At 50.3% G+C, this 20,641-nt stretch overlaps 2 protein-coding genes across 3 annotated transcripts; one reads left to right on the plus strand and one right to left on the minus strand.

Moving 5' to 3' along the window:
- Positions 1-61: 61 nt before the first annotated feature.
- Positions 62-14,070, minus strand: RETREG2 (reticulophagy regulator family member 2). 2 transcript variants are annotated; one of them, XM_062498267.1, is made up of 9 exons: positions 13,841-14,070; positions 11,532-11,638; positions 6,807-6,837; positions 5,953-6,088; positions 4,520-4,604; positions 3,614-3,751; positions 3,194-3,288; positions 2,204-2,339; positions 62-1,511 (listed from the first exon to the last, which is right to left on the minus strand). In XM_062498267.1, the coding sequence occupies exons 1-9, from the start codon at positions 14,053-14,055 to the stop codon at positions 787-789; spliced, it is 1,668 nt and encodes a 555-aa protein (XP_062354251.1). In that variant the 5' UTR covers positions 14,056-14,070; the 3' UTR covers positions 62-786. The 2 variants fall into 2 exon arrangements, with proteins under 2 accessions (XP_062354251.1, XP_062354252.1); XM_062498268.1 differs by lacking the exon at positions 13,841-14,070 and adding an exon at positions 13,246-13,463.
- A 206-nt stretch (positions 14,071-14,276) lies between these two features.
- On the plus strand, positions 14,277-19,953 carry CNPPD1 (cyclin Pas1/PHO80 domain containing 1). Its single transcript, XM_062498079.1, has 8 exons — positions 14,277-14,508; positions 14,693-14,795; positions 17,222-17,303; positions 17,859-17,979; positions 18,070-18,198; positions 18,380-18,441; positions 18,687-18,804; positions 19,315-19,953. Exons 1-8 carry the CDS (start codon positions 14,440-14,442, stop codon positions 19,945-19,947), a joined length of 1,317 nt encoding a protein of 438 aa, XP_062354063.1. The 5' UTR covers positions 14,277-14,439; the 3' UTR covers positions 19,948-19,953.
- The last annotated feature ends 688 nt before the right edge of the window (positions 19,954-20,641 follow it).

Below are 20,641 nucleotides of genomic sequence, written 5' to 3' on the forward strand. Positions count from 1 at the left end.
TGCTAGAAGGGTCAGTGGTGCGGAAGGCAAGAGCTGCCACGACAGCAAGAAACTGGAGTGCTAAACAGGGCCAGGAGTGAATTTCATTGATTGCAAAAAAAAATCAACTCCACAGCCACCCAGTAAAAGAACTCAAATGAGACAGGGAGAAAAAGCAGGTATCACCCAACACCCTGTTCCAGCAGTGACACAGAAGACAGTAACAGTCTGCAGAAGAGGTCTCTTTGCACAACACCCATCTGCCCTTGTCCCGTTACTGCTACTCTCTTCTCCAAAGGCCCCTTTCCCTTTGCTTGCCCCTGAGAGCCACATTTGACTGTGCACCCCACCCCTCCCCCCAGACAAAATCAATGAAAGTTAAAATTATTTACACTTTTAGCCATTTAAAAACCCAATAAAATAAGATTGCATATGTCCTACTGGGGATGTGGGTATTAGCAGCAGCTACAGCTAGCTTGGTACTCAGCGTGCAAAACAAAAGACAAACAGAAGACAGATCGAAATACTGCACCATTACTAGGAAGCATTTGCTGGGGTTGGTGTTCCAATTGTGGCATACGGCTTCTAGGAGCCGGCTCCTCCCCAGCTGCAGGGCCTCCTGCTCAGCCAGTGAAGGCCAGGCTCTAGAAGGATGGAAAGGATTCATTATTCCAGACACAGCACATTAACACTGATGCATTTCCATCCCAGTCAACACAAACATCTAAAAACCCACTGCACATTCACTGTGTGAGTTTTTCCTTCTTTCCAGTGATGATGGAGGAAAAGGGGGAGCACAGGTAAGACCTACAACATAGATGCTGCTGTCATCACTGCCTCCTTCTCATCTCCTTGCTTTGGCAGCTCAGCAAGCATGGGAGAGGAAGGAGACGGAGCAGCCTCTTGTGCCTCCTGCTCCTCTCTGAACCCCAGCTCTACATCCATTTGCTCCAGCTCCCCCTGATCCAGTAGCTCAAAGTCATCTGCTTCCTCCTCATCCTCTGGTGAAGCTCCTGTCTCTGTCTCCACCACTTCGCTATCTGACAGGTGTGCTTGGAAGCTCAGTTTCTCTTCAGGCTCTGTGGGGAGGAACTCGGAGAGGGGGGGTCCCTCACCGGCCTCTGAGGACCGCAGGAGGGCAGAGAGGGTGTTCTGCACCGCTGTGGTGATGGCAGTGGTGACGATCTCCTCGCTCAGCGTGTTAATGCAGATGCCCAGGCCTGGGGCAGGGACAGTCTTTGGCGCTGCGTTGCCTCCTGCCGCTTGCCCACTCCCATTGAAGTGTGTATTTACAAAATGGAGAGGAGACGCGAGGCGAAGGATGGAGAGGTCAGAGTCCGTGGCCTCTTTGTCTGCTGAGTCCAGCTCACAGGCAGCGTGGGCAAGCTCAGGACCCAGAGGCACATCAAATGCATCTTCATCACTCTGTGGTCCCAGGTCTCTGGAATGATACTCTTCCACGGATGGAAACTCTGCCAGGTCCTTGGAAAACGACTCCTCTGGCTCACTGTGCAGGCTCTGCTGATCCAGGTCTGAAAGGCACCAGCATTAAGGTACGGGTTCCCTCACCTTGACCTCCCACCCACCTTCCCCCAGCTGACACACCACAGCTGACTTTCAGGTACCCTCCCCATCCTTGGAATACAGCAGGAAGAGGCCTGCAGTTACTCCTTTCTGCCAGTGGCATGATTCACGTGGAATGTTTCTTTTGTGATCCTATGTGCTCAGAGAGGACTTCCTGCCCCAGCTTATCCTCTCTGCCTTTAGAGTCCCCCATTAGAACTCCCAAGGTCAGGGAAATTGTGCTTCATCACCTGCCTGCTCCTTCCCAGACACCCAAGTGGCTACTGAGCGGTTACACTTATATGTTCCTCATCACTAACCAGTCTCTCTTTGAGACAGTAAGCCTGACCTGTTTCACCCAGCATCATATATGGGGAATGTGACTATCCCAGTCAGTTATTTCTCTGGGACTTTGTGGGTGGTCTTGCCCCCTTGCTGGAGTCACAAGATGGTGCTACTTTGTGGGGCAGTAATTAGAGGCTGATGTCCACTCACAGCTTATGATCTGCTATGAAGTCAGGGCATGATGCACTGCTTTTCCTTCCTCCATTCAATGCTCTTCCCATGCAAACAGCTGGGCTCTCTCCCTGTGTCCCCATTTGTAAGACCCATTGTTCAAAACACCGAGGATAAGGGGACAGCAAGGTGTCCCATCATGTACCTTCAGAAACATCCGTCAGCTGTGGGGTGGTAGCCCTTGAAACAGAAAAGCCCCCACTCTCCAGGATAGAAGCCTCCTCATCAGAGAGCTCAGAATCTGTGATTGACAGTGCCAGGGCAGTTTTCTTCACATCCACCTGCATGGGATGAAGGCAGAGAGACAAATTCCTGTGTGTGTAAGTAATCATGCTGCCTATGGACACTTCCAGACCTTCTAGACAGAAGTGCTTGCTGACAAAGTACTCCCTGCACTGGAGGGAAGAGCAGTCTCTACTCACTGGCTTCCCTGCAATAAATCACTGCCCAAAAGTTTGCCTGCTCTTAGTGATAAGCATAAAAGAGGCAGCACAAGATGGGATGAGACTGTAGGAGTCTCAGAAGGGTTTGATCCTTCTTCCTCTCCTGGGATCACCAAGAGAGAACACCCCTTCCCTTCTGCATTCATGCAGAGCACAACAAAGCCTTCTACAAGTAGCAGTGGTTCAAGTATCCACATTCCTTGGGAAACAAGCTTCCCACTTCGCATGCCCAGAGCTGCTGCTTGGTTTGTTTCTGCAGTGTGAATATAGAAAGGTCACACACAATCTGTCTGAAAACAGAGAACTGTGTAAGAGACACTAGAGCTGCTCAACTCCCTTTTCTGGTTTTGAGGAGCTCCTGCACATTACAGCATGGGAGGAGTTAATTTCTTCAGGAGACACTCACATTCTCTGAGCATGAAGCATAACCATCTAAGCAATTCTGAGGTCAGCAGAAGGCTGGGACATGGCTTGGCTCTGCCCCACTATGGCATCACCAGCTCTAACCCTAGATTGGAGACGACAGCCTTCATCAAACACATGCCCTTCTCCCCTTAGAATTCTGCAAAGAAGTTATTTACTGCTCTGCTGTGTGTTATCATTGTCACTGTACTCAGACCATTCCTTGGCTCTAAAGCTGCTATAGACCAGAGAGGAAGGACTGGGTCCTGCTAAGCTCTTTGGGCTCTTACCACTGGGGAGAAGCCTGACAGCTCTGCTTCACTCTCACTCTCCGTCTCTGCTGTTGGCTCATCACCTGCTGCAGGCTCACTCTTCCCTTGTCGCTCTGTGAGAAAGAGAAGAAAGGCTTTACATGACACTGAAGGAATTTTCTGCCTTTATACATCACTTTCCCCTGCTTCCCCTGTGAAAGTGCACAGGGTTCCTGGAGACAAGCATAATCTATTGCTCTCATGTGCTGCTCTCAGGATCGCCTGGGAGCATGCAGTTGCTCTCCACATAACCCTTAAGTTTCCACCTCCCCTCCCCTGCTCCTCCTACAGCCTGTCACCACACAGTATTGGCAGACATGGTCTCCTATTGTCCTTTTGCTACAGCTCTGCCCTAGGAATACAGCACCAAAAAAAGCTGGGGAAAAGGTGGTTCCTTACTCTTCTTCTCATGCTTGTGGTGCAGCGTCTCTGCCTTCATACTATAGTCCAGTTTCATCAGGACAGGCTCCAAACGTGTGTACATCCTCTGGATCAGTTCATGGTAGACCACCAGAGGCCAGAGCAGAATGCTGAGCACTGCGGACATGGAATGCAGGGAGTGTGAGAGACAGATCAAACACAACCTGACTCTTCCTGTAGTGCCACTGAGGAAGTCTTCAAGAGGAACATATTTCAATGGCATGTACTTTCCCATCTGACTGCCTAAAAATCCTCATCCATGGCTCTTCTTCTTACTCATTGCAAAGGTGCTTGATTAACCAGGTTTTACTGCCAGATCTTAGATAGAACATAGATTTGTTAAGATGAAGCATAAGCCCTTCTCTTCAGCCACTGTACCCCAGACCCAACAACAGAAGCCCTGAAATGAGCTTAAATGATAATTAAAACTAAGTATTAATGAAAACTTTTATATGGGTAGCTGCATAGAGCTCATATGTAGATGCACTCACAGCAGAGCATAAGAACAGAGTTATTAGCGACTCATGATGCAGTGAGAAAGGTCTATTTACCCAACATGCAGCTTTATTAACAAAACTCTCAATATGGATTTGCCCATGTTAGGAACTGAGAGACTGCAAGTTCCTGCTTCCCTGGAGCTTCGGCCAGCACAGCCTCGGGAGTGGGGAACAGAGGGCACCAATGTTTTAGTCACAGCTCCCTCTCCTGCCTTTGCAGTCGTACTGCATGCACACGCTTACAGAGACTTCCTGGAACACATTCCCTGTAAATTGATTCATCATCTAGCACAGATCCCCTCGAGTAAACTACAAATCTTTTACCAGCCTAGCAACAGCACAGTTAGGTCATGTCTCATCTTAAGTCAGACGAGAGCATTATACTCACAAATGATGTAGGAGATCATTATGCCTGGAACATAGTGTCCAACTACAGCCAGAATCAGGCAGCCTGAACAGACACTCATGCAGAACTGCAGGAAGAGAGAGGAACAAACAGAGGTGACAAGAGGCAGAGATACATCTATGCAATCCATGCCAGAAACCCATTTACTGCAACATCAGGGATGGTCTTAACCAAGTCAGTCAGCCAGCTCTGCACCAAGTACATTCAGGTGCTGACAGTCACAATTTGGACAGCTAGGTTGGGTTGAGCTATAAGCATTCGAGGTTCAAGCACAGGATGACCAAGGTAACCCAATGCCCCAATAAAACAAAACAAAATTTTATTATATTAGACAGTTCTTTATGAAGTAAATTACATTCCCTGAGGATACGATGGGATATTGCAAATTGCCACTTGTACATGTCTCTGTAAAGCTCAGCACTTCAGGAAAAAACTGTACTTAATCCCGACACAGACAGGAACCTATTACAGAGTCATGAGATGTGGTCCACTGCTGCGCCATAAACCAGCTGGCAGAAGCATTAGCAGAGCCCATGCTCCCATCAGACTAGGACCATTCTCCTCTGGAAAAAGGGAAATACACTGGTGTAGCCCTGATGGCTTGTCTTACATTCTCCTGGGAGCAGGGGGGATAGTGAGAATAGACAATTTGCACACCAGGGCACGGGTTCAGATATGGACTATATCCTGCAATTAAGAGTTTAATTCATAACTGAGATGGTCCTTGCAAAAGGTAAGGTTCCTCCATGTGCCCTGCTTTCACTGAATTCATTCTTTATGGGCATCTTTGGACCTGGTCTTCTACTCCCTATGGCTGGGACAGAAAAGGAGTAATAAGCAGTGCTAGAAACTACTCCTTTCAGCACACTGAACGCCAGGAAGCATGCTGAATAATAAATCCTAGTGGTTGGTCTGCCCTACTTTTTGTGATGCTAAAGTAGTCCCTGTCTACAAACCCTTCCCAAACAACATGTATCACAGCCATTAGAACATGTTTAATGACAAGTTTCCATGCACTCAGAAACAGCGCTGAATTTGCACTTGGCTAGCAACAATCTTGGCTAGTGAAATAGGACCAGCTTAAGAATGGAACTCATGAAAGGGCCAGAGACTGTAGGCTTCCCCTTTTTTCTCCCCACCAACAATCTAAGAGCTTCCTCTGCACACTAAGAAATGAAATCAAGTACAGCAAGCCATTAATGGGAGGGGTTAAGTTCAGCTCCCGTTTACAAATACTGGAAGTCAATTACTCATCATTTAAACTTCTCGCAGCATAGAATCTGCAAGGACTGAACAGCAAATATTGGACAGGAACAGCAATTGTAAAAATACTGAATTTACATTCTTCCATCTCTAAAGGCACTAGTAATGGAAATAAAAGCCCCTGCACAGAAGAGTAGGTATCTCCAGCTTACCTTGGCAGGATTTTGCCTCTTGTACTGTAGCAGTTCCTGCAGGTACAGCCTGAAGGTGACCCAGCTTTCTGCCAGACAGTGGCACAGCTCAGGGACACTGAGCAGGTGAGGCTGTGCCCCTGAAGTCACCCCCTCACTAGAGACAGACAAGAGCAAGAAGACAATCTTTGAACATGGTCTGTTTTCCTGGGGGAGAGGAACAGCTGCACCAGTAAGCAGGGTTCCCTACCAAAGGCTTGACAATACTGACTGCATTTTCAACTGAACTACAGAAGATGCTTGGAGACAGTTTTCCCCTTCAATCAGGAAGAAAGTCAAGAGACACCCGAGCAAAGCAGCAGATACCATGCCACAGAATCCCCATGCCACAAGCCTAAGATGCAAAGCAGTTTACTCAAAGCAATGCAGACAGAAGCACTGGAGGTGGAACTAGTTATGTGGTCTCCTCTGGCATCAAGTCCAAGGTAGACAGAATGTGGTGCTCAGACCTATAACCATGGCCAAGGATGCAAGACACACCACCACAGACAGCAGGTTCAGCCTGTGGAAGTCAGTCTCAGTGATCTCCTTCTCTCTGGAGGACTCTTAAAATAGTTCAAAACAGATCCAGGGAAGAAACCTAAGAGCTCCTAACATCAGAAGTACTTGAGCTTTATTGCTACTGAAAGAACACTAGCTTTCCCCAGAGTCTCAGACTGTGGCTCCTGAGCTGATAATCAGCTACCAGTGCAGAAGACACTAACAATGCTTCACAACAGGAGCCATGACAGAAAAAAAGGACAGGTGACATCACCATACTAAATTAAGGCTTCCCCACTCTCCCCACTCACCAAGGAACACATCTGTGAGCTTACCTCTCTCCTCCTGCCTCCTCTGATGGTTGTGCTGTAGAGAGAACACAGCAGATTAGTCAGCCAAGTAAAAAATACAACCCAATACTTTTACCAGTCGAACAGAGCAGCAATGGAGATGTATCATCCTCAGGTAGGGATGCACTCTGGGGACCTTCTTTGTGCTCTCATGCAAGCAGGGATCACTGGCTTGGAGCCTGAGCTGTGAAGGCTTTAGTGAAGCGTGCCTGGAGACTCGGAGCAGCAGAGCACTGGTCTCTGGGCACGCCAGCACACCTTCCAACCCAACACATACAGCAGGGCACTTGTATCTGAGGTGTACCCTGGGGCTTACATGGCGCTCTCCACTCCAGGGATCATGCAGCTTTTCCTGGTGTCTGACATGTCTGGGCAGTGCCATTCCCACCATGGGTGCCAGCACTTGTCATTCAAAGGGGGCTGCCAGCATAGTTTTGGAGCTGGGGAAATCTTCAGCTTCCAGCTTGGAGCTAAACACGGCACCAGGAGGTCTAAGCTGCATTTCCCACTGACCAGCCCAGTCCTTGGCAGGATGCTATGTACAAATACCAGAGATGTCCCTGCTGTCTCCATCCTCTTCCATGAAATTAACTAACAAATAGCAGTCTTGTGCATAATTTTCTAATTTTAGGGCTCTTTTATGTCCCCTGACAGCCTTTTGTGCCAGGCACAAATATAACTACACTCCCAGGGTCCATCACTCTGGATAAGGACAAGGGAAAGGCTCTCCCATTCCTCTCTGCACTGAATCCAGTGATGATCAAACAGGGATTTAGTTCATGCGGTACTGAAGAGAGGAGTGTTGTTTCAATAGCTGAGGTCATGTATGGTTATGCTCTGCTTTTAGATACACTGTGAAAAGAAAAAATCCTACAACAACTGAAATTCATATGCCTGGTTTCTCACAGACTTGGATCCTGGCAAACTGACTGGTGTCTCAGGATGAAGAGGTCTCAACCAAAGCTCTTCTATCAACACAGCCTTTGTAAGTCTCCTGTGTTTAACAATGCCCTGTTCATGCTGTGATAGCTCACTGAGATCTACCCTCCTGTACCAGTCCACCCACTGTCCTAGAACTGGCAGGGACTGCTGTATCTTTGATAAAGCAGCAAACTTGGTATGTGAGGTTATAACCCTAACCCCCACACTACATGTCACCATGTCAACAGAACTAAAATAAAGGAGGAGAGCTGAACTTCAGAGACCAGGCTTATCACTAGAAATAGCCCAGAAATGGGCTAAGAAAATGCAACATATGCAAAAAGGGATTTGAATCCTCCCTGGAATCACCAGCCAGGCACAAAGCCCAAGAGTGGCAGTGACTCCCTCAAGGAAATGCACTAAAGATGTGAACAAGCATCATTGCAATCACCCAGATCCAGACTCCACCCAGCTCAAACCACAGGAGATCAACTGCTTGTAGCAGCCCTGCCACCATTCTCCCAAGACACGGAATGTTGGGCCAAGTCTGCCAGACTTCTCCCGCTGCAGGCACTGCACCAGCCAGCTTGCACAGTGGAGCAGGAGGCCAACCACCCAGGGAGGAGGTGATTCTTTGAGAGCGTGACCCAGATTTCCAGTAATCAGGCCTGACAAGAGGAGTCAACTGCTTTCAGACTGGGCTGCCCATTCGCTCCTCTGCCCACGAGCATTTGGCATAGTGGCTGGGGCAGCTCACAGTGGGAGCTTGGGCTGCAGTGTGATTATTATGGATGCAGCTCCACCCCCACAGGGCAGCTGCTTCCCTCCTGCAACCGCCATTGCTGTGTTTTGTTGCTGTGCTCAGGAATCTAAAGCTGCTTAATCGCAGCACACAGAAATCCAGCTCTATCTCTAAGCTTCATCTATTACCTGTGATAAATCACCAAATACATTACATCTGGCACTGGCCAGTCTGTGAGGGCTGCCTACACTAGTCGTACAGTGTATCAAATGAGGAGCTGGGATGCTCGCCACCTCTGCTGGACAGATGTGCCAGTAACACAGTAAGTGGGATGGCACAGGAATCCCACTCTTCTTGACTGGCCACAGTCATCCAAGCCACACAAAATACAGAGGGAGTGAAACAATTCTCCTCAGTTGATCCTGAAGGTTTCAGAGACTTTGGGGAGCAGAACATTTCAGAAGGCTGCAGGGTCTTCACATGATTTCAGCTACCTGGCAAAACACAAGCTGTCTTTAGGATCAACAGTATGTTGCTTCTTGCAGTAGAGCAGTCTGCCTGCTGGCCATCTCAAAGCACTGGAGTCTCAGAGCAGCTGAAAGAACAGCCCAATCCCAAAAAACCTACAGCATTTGAAACAGGAAATGGTCCCTTAGTTAAGGCTTAAACTCCAACCTGTACTGAAATACTGTCAAGCACCAGTATAACTAAGTTGGTAAGCAGGACACCCAGAGCTGACCTCAAGATTATCAATAACTGGCTGAAATCTTCCTGTCAGCATTTCACACTGGACTGTGGAGTAATACAAATCACTTGACATACACCAGACTCTTCTGAGAAATCAGCCAGCCATGCAGGAGTTTAGGCTACATGTTGGTACTGACAAATTATTGCTGATGGATTCCTTGGCTCTTACAGGTTTTCAATGCTTCTCCAAGAGACATTCTTCATCTGTGTGTAAACTTTAGCTAGAAAGCAGGGGCCCTTTTTAAGGAGTACTAGTATTCAATTACAACAGAACTTCTGCTAAGAGCTCTTCCACACTGCACTCTCTTGCACTGACCAAAACACAGCTGCTGAACAGCGATGCTACCAAAACACCCCTACTTGATATCCATTTCAGGTGAAACTGGAGATGCTTCCTAAGTCCTCAAATAATATTTAAGTAGAACTCCATGTAGATATTGAGAAAATACCCTGCATGAGAGCTGAAAATATGCAGTCCCTTCTAAAAGGGCCTAAAAAAGTTGCACATCTTGATGCTGTTAGTGTGACCCTGATCACAGTGTGTAACTACAAAACACATGCTGAGGTTTTAGCATTCCTTCAGAAATCATCTTATAAGCAGTCATCTGATACATACACAATTGTCACAAGCTGAGGTTTCTGTATGTACGTGTTGACTGTTGAAGGTATGGTACTGACCCATCTCCCAGAACTCCAGGAAAGGCTAACAGGAAGCACTAAGGAGGTAAGCCACAAAGGTGCAGCTCTGCTTCAGCAGGGAGCCAAACAAGAACCCCTAAGTGTTCAGGAGTACCAATTCAATGGGAGGCCCCACAGGAATACAGAGCACCACTCCTTCCTCGTGGAAGCAAAGGAAACACGGTCCAGCGGATCACGTCAAAGTCAGTGATCTAAACAGGCACACCAGAAAGGTGTCCCTGTTCTCTGCAGCAGAAAAGCAGGAAGGCGTGAAATATGTGAAGAACACTGAGAACAGGTGCAGTGGGATATGAACCAACTTCTAGCAGAGCTGATGGCATGGGATGAGCCTAATTCCTGGTGTTGCTGTTTTGTTTGCTTTTCTTTTTTATTCTTCATGGCTCTGCATCATATAAATTGATTTCAGTATGAATTTCCTATTTCTTCTATGACAACACAACTGTTACAGGCCAAGTACTTGCTGGAATGATTCCACCCCCACCTGCCTCAATGACACCATTCTGTACTGGACACTAGGCTTTTGCATTTCTGGACACGTTTCAAGTGAGGTGGTTTGCGTTGGCTTTAAACTATTCCCTTAAAAAAACCAATGTGAATAAGCAGGAAATTAAATTGGCCAGTCTGGTTTAACTGCCTGGTTACCTGAACCACACAAAGCAAACACTTCCAAGACTACAGCTGTAATATACCTAATCTTATCAGGATTTCTGTGAAAGCACCCTTTAAGTCAGTACCCTTTTAGGTCAAATAAAGGGCACCTTACAAATACACATATAGAGAGGCTTTCATTCAGAAACTCTCCCTAGAGCAGAAAGGCAGGGATGGAGGCCCCTGAGCTGCCTTTGAACAGTAGCAGCAAATGCAGTAGGCAGGACTGGGTTCCATCATTTAATAAACTCCTAAAAGAAGGAGGCACTCAAAGCAGACAGCAGCCAATCCATGTCTATCACCTTTATGAGGCCATTCTTCTTGCTGCTTTTGTGTCCAATGTTGGCACAGACCCTTCAATAAATGGAAAAGATAAGACAGGTGATCACACTCACTGACTAGCTGGAGAACATATGCTGTTCAGTACAGGTACAATACACCGACTGTTCCTGCTGTCAGACCTCATCATCCACTCTGCCACAAGAAGTGGCTCTCATTTGCTCTGCTTCTTTCAGGGTGTAAGCCCACATTGAACTTAACTAAAACCAATACACTTCCCTCCCCTCCTTTTCCTTCCTTCAGCTGACCTGCCATAAGCACTCAGACTTGTAATTATCCTTTTGCCACATTTTCAGGAGAGAAAGGACGCAGCAGAAACATATCACTCCTGTCACTAGCTTCCCTGGCAATCTAGCTGGGCCCCTTAGTCAATCTCAAAATTAGACACTCCTAGAATTCCTCAGCACTAGGACCAATTCTCCCCCATCCCCAGAGTATTAGGACACATCCTAATCTCTGACACAAACAGGCAAGAGGCAGCACCAGTACTTGGGCCCGCAGTTAAAGTAGGAATGGGGCTTACATGACTGCTGAGAGAGCCCAGGAAGGGCCAAAGCCCAGCAGCTGGTAACACTAGAACCATGTTATTACCTACAGTGCTAATCATTTCATACCTGAGAAATCAAACAGAAACCTGGGTTTCCACTTCTCCAACAAGAGGATGCCAAGAAGGGTCATGCTGAGGAGAAACAGGGGTCTCAGGGAAGTAGAAGAAAACAACCTAGAAATTAAACAGAAATTGTTAGGCAGGGAAAAGGCAGCAAATTACTGCTCTTGGTCAGCAAGTAGATACACCTCAGAACAGAAATACCCAAATGCCATGGGCCACTGTAGCAAGCATTGTACTCTGCAGACACCCACCCACACCACAGCACATTCTCAAATGGTGCCTTTCCCTACCATCAGACAGCTGACTCCCTGCCATCTTCCAGTGCTGTCTTCCCCTGCTTCTGAGCTCCTCCCTAGGTTGCAAAACAAAGCTAATGCTCACTTGTACAAGTCTCTCCAAAGCCTCAAGGTGGAGGCTCTAGATAATACACAGACAAACTGCTGTAGCAGAAAACTGCTTGTGACTCAGCCTGTTTGCTGGAAACCTACATCCCATTTGTCATGGCTAAGTCCAGCATTACATCCAGGAAATGCATCTTGCCATTCTAGATGCCCATTCTCCTATCACAAACCTCTACCTGTTTCACCAGAGTCTAGCTGGCACTTCAGTGGTTTAGTTGCTCACTTGACTTTATCATAAAACCTTTCATGTCCCACATTCACACACTGGCTCAAGCCACCTGCCAGCTCACACAATACTACTCACACAGAGCTGTGCAATGCCACTCAAAGAGTTTATCTCCCCACTGAACAGAGATTTGACAGCAAAGGTGCCAGGGTGCCACCTGCGCCACCAGTGGCTGTCTATATTCATCTTTTTCTCTAGTTCAGAGGAGTTGCTTTTAAGTCACTCCAGAAAAAAATACCAGGGAAATGCATTCACCTTCACCTCTATAACGACCATTCCTTTCCAGAAAGGAGAAGCAGTTTTGCTTTCTTACCCTGCTCCTCTTCAGGACTGTTTGCCAATTAACTAATGACAAAAACACCGAACATTGACTGGAGTCAGGGAGAATCTCACAATGTAGAGCAGGGAGGGGCTACAGGTGGAGAACTAGAAGTAAAATGTGCCTCACTGGGAAGCACAGAACAAAAGCCGCACTTTCCATGGGCTTACAGGACCTTTAACAACCTAAACAACTTACTCATTCTCATTCAACAGCAATTCTGTAGCTTAAGGCATCATCTCTGGAAGACTCCCCTGTTCCGAATCATTCATGCATTGCAGCTAAAAGTCGCTGGCTGAATCCTCCACGGGACCCTAGCTTCTTCTTCCTCCTCTGCAGTATTTAAATCTCTCTCTGCTGTCCCATATTCTAGACACTCTTTGTTCTTCTCGACCTTTTCATGCACAGTCCCTGAGCTGTCATTGTCTCCTACCCCTGCCATCTCCCCTATCACCTGCACCTCTCCCCCTCCTTCTCACTTCATAGCCCTGCTCTGAGACTTTTCTGCAGGAGGAGTAGTCCAAAAGTTTATGTATCTGGCTACCACATACACTTCCAAAAATCGTATGGATGAGGGAACAGAATATAAGCCGCCTCATCAGAGAGACTTCAAAGGCTGTTTGGTCACTTACTTTTCCCTCCTCTAACTCCGGAATCTGCCCCTTCCTATTTAATTTGCAACCAACATTTAACTCTTTCCGGGACCACTTCTGACCTTTTCTGCTGGGAAGGCCACTGGCTGAGAGCATTTTCATCAGTAAAACTGACTCACTGTTTATACAAACAAACAGGATGTTTTTCATTCCCATCCACAGCTGGGCTCTGCCACTCATACTCCCATCTCCTCACGCTGCTGCCCTGCCGGAGAGGCAGAAAAGGGAAAACAGGAAAAGGGGGGATGCTCTCACGCCAAAACCGAGTGAAAAATCAGCACCTCCCGGGAAAGATTACCGAGCAAAAGGGTTTAAATAAAACGCCCCAGGGCAGCTGCCGATATAGGAGGCCGTGGAGCTCTCTGACCGCAGTTACCGAATGAAATGAACAGATAAAAACACGGATGCAAGAATTAAGCAGAAACGTGCCTGGGCGAGGCTCCAGTTGGGCCCATTTGCATTTTATTATCGCGGGACAAGGCAAATCCTCCTGGCACTTTCTCCCTTCAGGGAGGGGCCTGTTTATGCCTGTCAGAGGAAAACAGCGCGGCTACTCCCGGCCGTGCATATCCCGCGGCGGTGCGGGCTGCGGGAACACACACCGCCGGTACCCGAGGACATCGCCGAGGGCCCCAAAGCCGTCGCACGCTGCGGGCACGGGCACCGGACGGGCGGCACCGACGGCCCCCGGTCCCCCTTCCCGCCCCAGCTCACCAGAGGGCCCCGCCGAGCGCGGCCGCGGTGACCAGGCTGTGCAGCGGCCTCTCCCACACCAGCAGCCGCTGCGCCGTCGCCAGCGCCGCCTCCCAGCCCCGCAGCCGCTGCCGCAGCGCCGCCGCCAGACGCGCCGCCGCCGCTGCCGCCGCCTCCTCCTCCTCCTCCTCGGCCGCCGCCGCCGCCGCCGCCTCCTCCGCGCGGCCGCTCGCCATGGTCGCGGGGGGGGGGGGGGGCGAGGGGGTGAGAGGGCGGAGGTGCCGCTGTCACCGGCCCGGGCGGGCGGCACCGCCTGAGGGACCGGCGGCCGCTGCCGCCGCGCGCGTGCGCCCGGTGACGGACGAGGCGAGGGGGGAACCGGGTGACACCGGCCGCGCGTGCGCCCGGCGGCGGGAGGGGCGGGGACCGGCCGCGGCACCGCGCCGGAACAGGAAGGGCGCAAGGGCGGGCTGTGGCGGTCCGGCTGGGAGCGGCTTTGACGGCTCCGCTCCCGACACTGCGCCGGGCCTCGGCCTCGGAGCGGACCGGTACCGCGCCCTCAGAACCGGCCCCGTATCGCCGAAGGGGATCTGTCAGGCCCCGCCCTGCGAGCGGGCAAGATGGAGCTGGACGAGCTGCTGCTAGACGAGGAGGGCACTTTCTGCCTCAGTGGGTTCCAGGAGTTCACGGTGAGTATCCGAGGCTCAGCCTGCTCTTACCAGGCCCTCGGGGTGATCCTTCCTATCTCCCGCTCCCGGAGGACCCCATGTGGCCGCACACCCCGGCCCGGGGTAACCCTGAGCTGGGTTGGGGTGGAAAGCACGGTATGAGAAGTGCTCTGGGCCTTCGTCACGTTCCTCTGTCTGCCTTCAGTTCCTGCCCAGGCACCAGCAGCTGAGCGAGAGAGTGCGGAAGCGACTCTATTATGGTTGGGACAAAGACTGCAGCCTGGATAATCTCTCCAGCCCCGTGGCAGGTGGGTTGTTCATTGTTCCCAGATGGGAATGCTGAGTCAAGGGGGTTGGAAGTAGCCCAAGGGGCCGAGACCAATAGGTCACCTGCTTCCTTCTCAGTGCCAAATCCCACCCCTGCCCAGCCTTTCCCACTCAGTGCAACACAGCAGGGCAAGATGCCAGAGCCTCATGGCTTCTGTTCTCTGTTTTGTTGCCCTGTCTGGCCCGTTGCTGCATTTTTTACATCTCACTGGTGTGTAAAATCCTTTAGGTTGCTTATGAATTCCTTGGCAGAACAGGTTGTGAACTTGTTCCTGATGAGAGCTGTCTTAGGTAATTGCTTGTGCTCTCCAAAACACTCAGGGCTTTGTTCAACTTCTAGTGGTGTGCACCAAGGTGACAAGTTCTTGCTATGTTTGTTTGGATTGTTTTTTTTTTCCTGTTGATTCAGCAGTGTTTTGGGGAGCAGTAGGACATGGCTGGGTTAAGGCTGAGGAGCTGGTGCAGGTGATGGTGGAGAGGAGTGGAAAAGGGCAAGCAGAGAGTGTTTTCACTGTGTGGTTTTCTCATCATTTCCATTAGCTGCTTGCTAGGGAGATGGTCTGAAGCTGCCAGGAGGTTGTGTGTGATGTGCTTGGGTGAGGAGGATGCTGAGTGTGTGGTGCCAGGGCAGACCTAGGCAGAGCAGCTAGCTGCCTGGGCACTGCTGGGAGTCACAAGTTCCAACACAGGCAGTGTGAGGGAGGCTTGAGGCTGACATTGCATTGGGCTGCAAGGTGGAGCTGTTCCATGGATGAAAGTTCAAAGGGTACAGTCATGCAGGAAAACTGTTGTGGGCTATTAACTCTAAGGATTGCCTTGCACTCAGGAAATGCCATGGCTCCAGCAGCTGGGGGCAAGAGTGGCTCATGGAGAATGTGTCCATGGGCTGATCTGCTTTTACAGCCTTCCTTCACCAGCTGCTTTCAAAAAACGGGGCCCAGGACTATGGCATCTGTCTTGGTACAGCTGTGTCATTGCTACATGGCAAGTTTATGGCATAGTTCTCAAACAAGGTAAAAGCTTGTTGGGAGAGTGGAATAGCAGGAAAAGGTCTTTGGTGTTGAGAATTGGCTGCAGAAGGCAGTATGGGGTTGGCTGAGGAGAAAAGTTGAAATGTGAATTTGCTCCTTTGGAAACAGAGCTGTAACTACACTCAGTGTGCAGTGCTGTGAGATGGGGAAACTGATCAGGTGCTCTCCATTCCCTCTAGGGCAGGACACTGTTGTGAGTTGGATCTGTGGGCTGAAGAATTTGGTTTCCTATCAGGACAGAGCCTGTAGGGGTCATTTGGGATTTTGGTACTGCCTCTGCCACTGCCACTGGCCACAGTGGTGGCCAGGAAGGGCAGAGAGAGCAGCAGCAGTGGGAGAGGTTGGGAGCAGCCAATGGGTGGCTAGAGCTGTGTCTGCCTGGCTGTGTATTGTAGTAGTGGTGTGACCTGAAACATGTAAGGAAGTTCCTTAGAGCAGTGTTTTTCTGAGTTTGGTGGCTCATCTTTGGATAAATCACTCATGTTAGTGCAACTGTCCTCTTAGTTGCTGGAGAGATGTAGAATGGAGGGGTGATGATTCCCCAGGTAGCTGTAAATGCAAGGCTGTTGGGACAAACTCTGCTCTCAACTCTGTCAGCCAAGGGTTCAGAAACTAACTGGAGTTGAAATTTCCTGCCTAAAGCACTTTTTTGCCTAGCATCAGACTGTAGTGCTGCTTGGGATGCTCCCAGCTGGTCCTATAGTGTAGGGAAGTGAGATTGGAGCTGCTGGTGTGTGTGTGTAAATATATATATATGCCAGTATAGGTCACATCTGGCCTTTTCAGTGCTTGAATGCTGAGGCATGTCCTTGAATGCAGAGAAAGCAGGCTGAGCTGCAGTTACACTATTTCACTGTTTTGATACCTGTTAGAACCTGCAGGCTGCTGCTCACATGGGTACCTTGTTCTTCATCTCAGGTGTGCTGGGGCTGTGGTATAGGGGAAGCTGAATTGGTGCTGATGAAATCTGGAAGGGAAAGATGCTGCTGGTTGGAGGGGAGCAAAGGACAATAAAGATGTGGTGTGACATCATGTCCAAGAAGCAAAGCCTCCAGAAAGGCTGTCTGAGGCCCTGCTGGGTGAGGACAGGGTGTTTCTCTGCAGCTGACTGCTGGTGGTTCCCCATGACACGGACTGCTGATCTGGCACTGCTGCAGGGCCTTGGTCACTCACATCCTCTTCCTGCTGTGATCTGCCTGCCCTGCATGTTTGTTTGTTCCTCACTTGTCCCTGACCTCTGATAGGGCCTCATAGTTTAAATTAAACTAGAAGGGCTGAGCAAACACCAAGACCTGATGGGCTTGTAGGAAGGAGGAGAAGGGTGGGCATGGACTGGGCCACATGGGACTAACTGTTTTAGTGCTCTTCTGTCCTAGATATTGCTGTGGAGTTGCTGCAGAAAGTGGCTCCCAGTCCTATCCGCAGACTCCAGAAGAAATACGTGTCTCATGTGTCTCGGTAAGAAGCAAAATCTGTCCCTTCATGTCCTGTGTCAGAACTTGGAGCTCTGGTCTTACCTGTGACTCACTTCTGTCCTCTGGGCCAGCCACTGGCTTTGTGCCTAGGTCTTATTAGTGTCAAAGAAGATGGAGGCACAGACAGCAGGCACAGTGACTTCCTGATGCAGCCAACTTTAGGTTTATCTTGCTCTCTGGGGTGCATATGTACTGTTGTTGCTGGGAGTCTGTACTGGCTGGATCTGCAGCTCCCTGGGTAACCAGGTTTTAACTTGGATCTCCTCTTGGCAGCTGAGTGCTTGCAGCATGCCTTGCTGCAGGCAAGGCTGCTCAGTTTGGAGCTCACTGTGCCTGAAAACAGAAACCAGGGCTTTCTGCTCTCCACCCTGCATCCTCTGTACTTTCTGGTGCTCCAGCTCAGGACAACTGGCAAAGAGCTGGCAAGGCTGTGACCTATCTAGTGATTGACTACACCTTTCTACTGTCTGCATGGGGAGACAAGTTGTGGCCTGGTGCCTGGGACATCTGTACCATTGGTTTTTGTCCTGTCCTACAGGGAAGCTTGCATCTCACCCTGCTCCATGATGTTGGCACTGGTTTACATTGAGAGACTCCGGCACCGGAACCCTGAATACCTTCAGCAGATCTCGTCTTCAGACCTCTTCCTGATCTCCATGGTGAGTGATGGGCAGGGGGGTAACTGGGCTGGAGGGAAGCCTTTAGGAGTGCAGTAGAGGCTGAGATCTTGTCCTTTGTGCTACTTTTAGATGGTTGCAAGTAAGTACCTGTATGATGAAGGTGAGGAGGAGGAGGTGTTCAACGATGAGTGGGGAGCAGCAGGGAAGGTGGATGTCCAGACCATGAACACACTGGAGATGAACTTCCTGAGTGCTATTGTAAGTGAAACTGTCACTGCTGCCAACTGTTCCACAGAGCAGGGGAGAAGAGACATTGAGGGGAGTCTGGATTCCTGTTTTTCCCCAACATGCTCCCGTGAAGGGATAGATAGAGAAAGATGTGTCTGGGTGCTGGGTGACCTGCCCTAACTGCACTGACTTTTAACTGCTGTCCCGGCAGGACTGGAGTCTCTACACAGATCCTCGGGAGCTGTTTGAAGTGCTGAGCTGGCTGGAAGGACGGTAGGTGTCTGCAGTGGGCGTGATCTATGTTGCTGCCTGGCTCTGCCCTTACTTGGAGATAACCCTGCCATAGTGAAATAAGCAGCTGGGACATTTGTGAGCCTTAGCTAGGTTCTGCAGCTGCCTTCTACAAAGCTTAAGTAGGATCTTCTCCAAGCCTGCCTGGGCTGAAGCTGCCTTGATGGGGAAGGTCCGTATCATGTCCACCATTCCTTTTTTTTTCTTTTTTTCTTTCTTTCTTGCAGTGTGGCTGAAAAACAGGGCATGTGGCGTGGCTGGTTCACCTACACAGATCTGTGTGTTCTCATGGAGCAGTCCATGTGGCAGCATGTGCTGGGCCAGTTCTACCAGCAAGTGGTGAAGGTAAGGGCATAGGAGGGCAGTTAACTGCAAGACCATGGGACCCAGCAGGCTGTGGATTTGGAGCAGGACCCTCTTTTCCACTGAGAGCAGCACCTTGGTTTATTCCCTGTTGAAAAGGGAAGCTGTCAGAAAATGCTGATTTGCAGCTGCACTGCCTGAAGCACTGCAGCCCAGTGCTGCGTAATGTGCTCTGTGCTGGACTCCAGCCCCACAAGTCATGGTGCAAGGACGTGGTGGCATGGAGACAGCTGGGTACCGGTTAGGGCTTTGAATAAGAACTGTTGGCTTTAAGCTGGGGCATTTTGGTTTGTGATATTTAGGTCCAGCTTTGGGCAGGGTGTGTGCTGCCCATTGTTAGCAGTGTGGCTGCCTGCCCTCAGCATCCAGCCCTGGAGCTGGTGATGCTTTTTCCTATCATGGCCGCTGGGTTGATTGTGGCCATGCTACATCATGGCTGGTGGGGTGTGGTGGTGCTGGGGGTGTCTGGACTAACATTTGGCTTCTCCTTAGCTGGCCTGCCTCCTGGGTGTGGTGTACCTGACGGGCTTTGCAGCTATCTTCGCCTCCATCACTGTCGTGCACCGGTCTGTGTGCATGAGGAGTGTCAGCACTGCAGCTCCCCGACCTATGCTGTTCCCTGAGGAGGGGAGGTGCCAGCTGGATGCCCAGCCATCCCCAGCCCCTGGCCAGCCCCAGCCCACGTTGCCCAATGTCTCCTCAGCCAGCTGCACCCGTTGCCTGGGGGAGAATGAGTTGACCAAGGAACCACGTCGTGGAGGTGTCACAGTGACTGCACTCTACCTGTGGGGCAGCGTGATGACGGCTCTGTCCTACTCAAAGGCACCTGATCTAGCCCAACACAGGAGCCTCCCACAAGGTCCTTTCCGGAAATTGCCCACAGCCTGTGAGAGATCCAACCGTACCACCCCCACTGCAGCCCCCAGCCAGACTGGCCCCTTCGGACTTGCCGTGCTCCCAGCTCCTCCAGTGCTCCACTGCCACGCTTGCTCAGCCACTGCGGGCCCCTCATGGGATGCAGCCCCCAACCATGAGGACTGGCTGGACCCCCTGGGGCTGAGGCAGTGCTTCTTGCATACTGCTATGGATCTCAGTAGAATCAAGAGCTTCATTTTTCCCAGCTAGGTGTATAGGACAGCAGCCTCTTTCCCCTTCCCTTCTAGTGTGGCACAACTCACTTCCTTGCACTTCTGGGACCCCTGATCCCTGGAACTGCATGGGGCTGAAGACCCCTGCATTACTTTCAAACCAGCACTTGTGTCCCCCCACCTAGGGCAGGGATGTTCTTCACTTAGGGGCTGCTGGGACAGGTTGGGGTAGACTTGGCTTGCTAGGGTGGGAACTTAATAGCTGGATGGTAAATACGGGTTTCTTTTGGGCGGGGGTGCTTGTGCAGAGGGGTATTGTACCTCTTCCTGTAGTGAGTGGTGTTGGACAGAGGTGGCATATGGGATGTTGGAGGCTGGGACTGTGTGTGCAGGGTGGAGGGGCTAAGGCAGTGACCCCAGTGAGAAGGTGGGATGCTTGGGGTAGGGGAGAGGAGGTTGAAGGAGGTGGGAGTGAGCTGGCTGGTCATAGCAGTATTTACATTTGGGGGCTGTTAGGCCACTTCTTGAAACTTTCAAGAGTGACAAGGTACCCTGATGTGGCTGTGCCCTGCTGGGCTTGGTGGGGGTGAGGTGTGGTTGGGGCTGAACTTCCTTACCCTGCTTGTGTTGGGTGTTTTGAATCTGCGGTGCTCTGTGACCCCATCCCAACCCCCAGCTGTCTGTGTCTGTGAGAAAACAGTTCCTGACTTCTCCTCAGAGTGGGAAGAAGG

This window comes from Cinclus cinclus, chromosome 9 (assembly GCF_963662255.1).
Source record: "Cinclus cinclus chromosome 9, bCinCin1.1, whole genome shotgun sequence".
Taxonomy (NCBI): Eukaryota; Metazoa; Chordata; class Aves; order Passeriformes; family Cinclidae; genus Cinclus; species Cinclus cinclus.

What these genes read in the sequence shown, in the direction of transcription:
- RETREG2 (XM_062498267.1), bottom strand. Translation starts at nt 14,055, where the DNA reads ATGGCGAGCGGCCGCGCGGAGGAGGCGGCGGCGGCGGCGGCGGCCGAG. An exon ending in GCGCTCGGCGGGGCCCTCTG is followed by an intron (nt 11,639 to 13,840) that starts GTGAGCTGGGGC and finishes TTTAATTTCTAG; the next exon opens with GTTGTTTTCTTCTACTTCCC. An exon ending in GCTGACGGATGTTTCTGAAG is followed by an intron (nt 1,512 to 2,203) that starts GTACATGATGGG and finishes GGTGCCTTTCAG; the next exon opens with ACCTGGATCAGCAGAGCCTG.
- CNPPD1 (XM_062498079.1), top strand. Translation starts at nt 14,440, where the DNA reads ATGGAGCTGGACGAGCTGCTGCTAGACGAGGAGGGCACTTTCTGCCTC. An exon ending in TCTCTCCAGCCCCGTGGCAG is followed by an intron (nt 14,796 to 17,221) that starts GTGGGTTGTTCA and finishes CTTCTGTCCTAG; the next exon opens with ATATTGCTGTGGAGTTGCTG. An exon ending in TACGTGTCTCATGTGTCTCG is followed by an intron (nt 17,304 to 17,858) that starts GTAAGAAGCAAA and finishes CCTGTCCTACAG; the next exon opens with GGAAGCTTGCATCTCACCCT.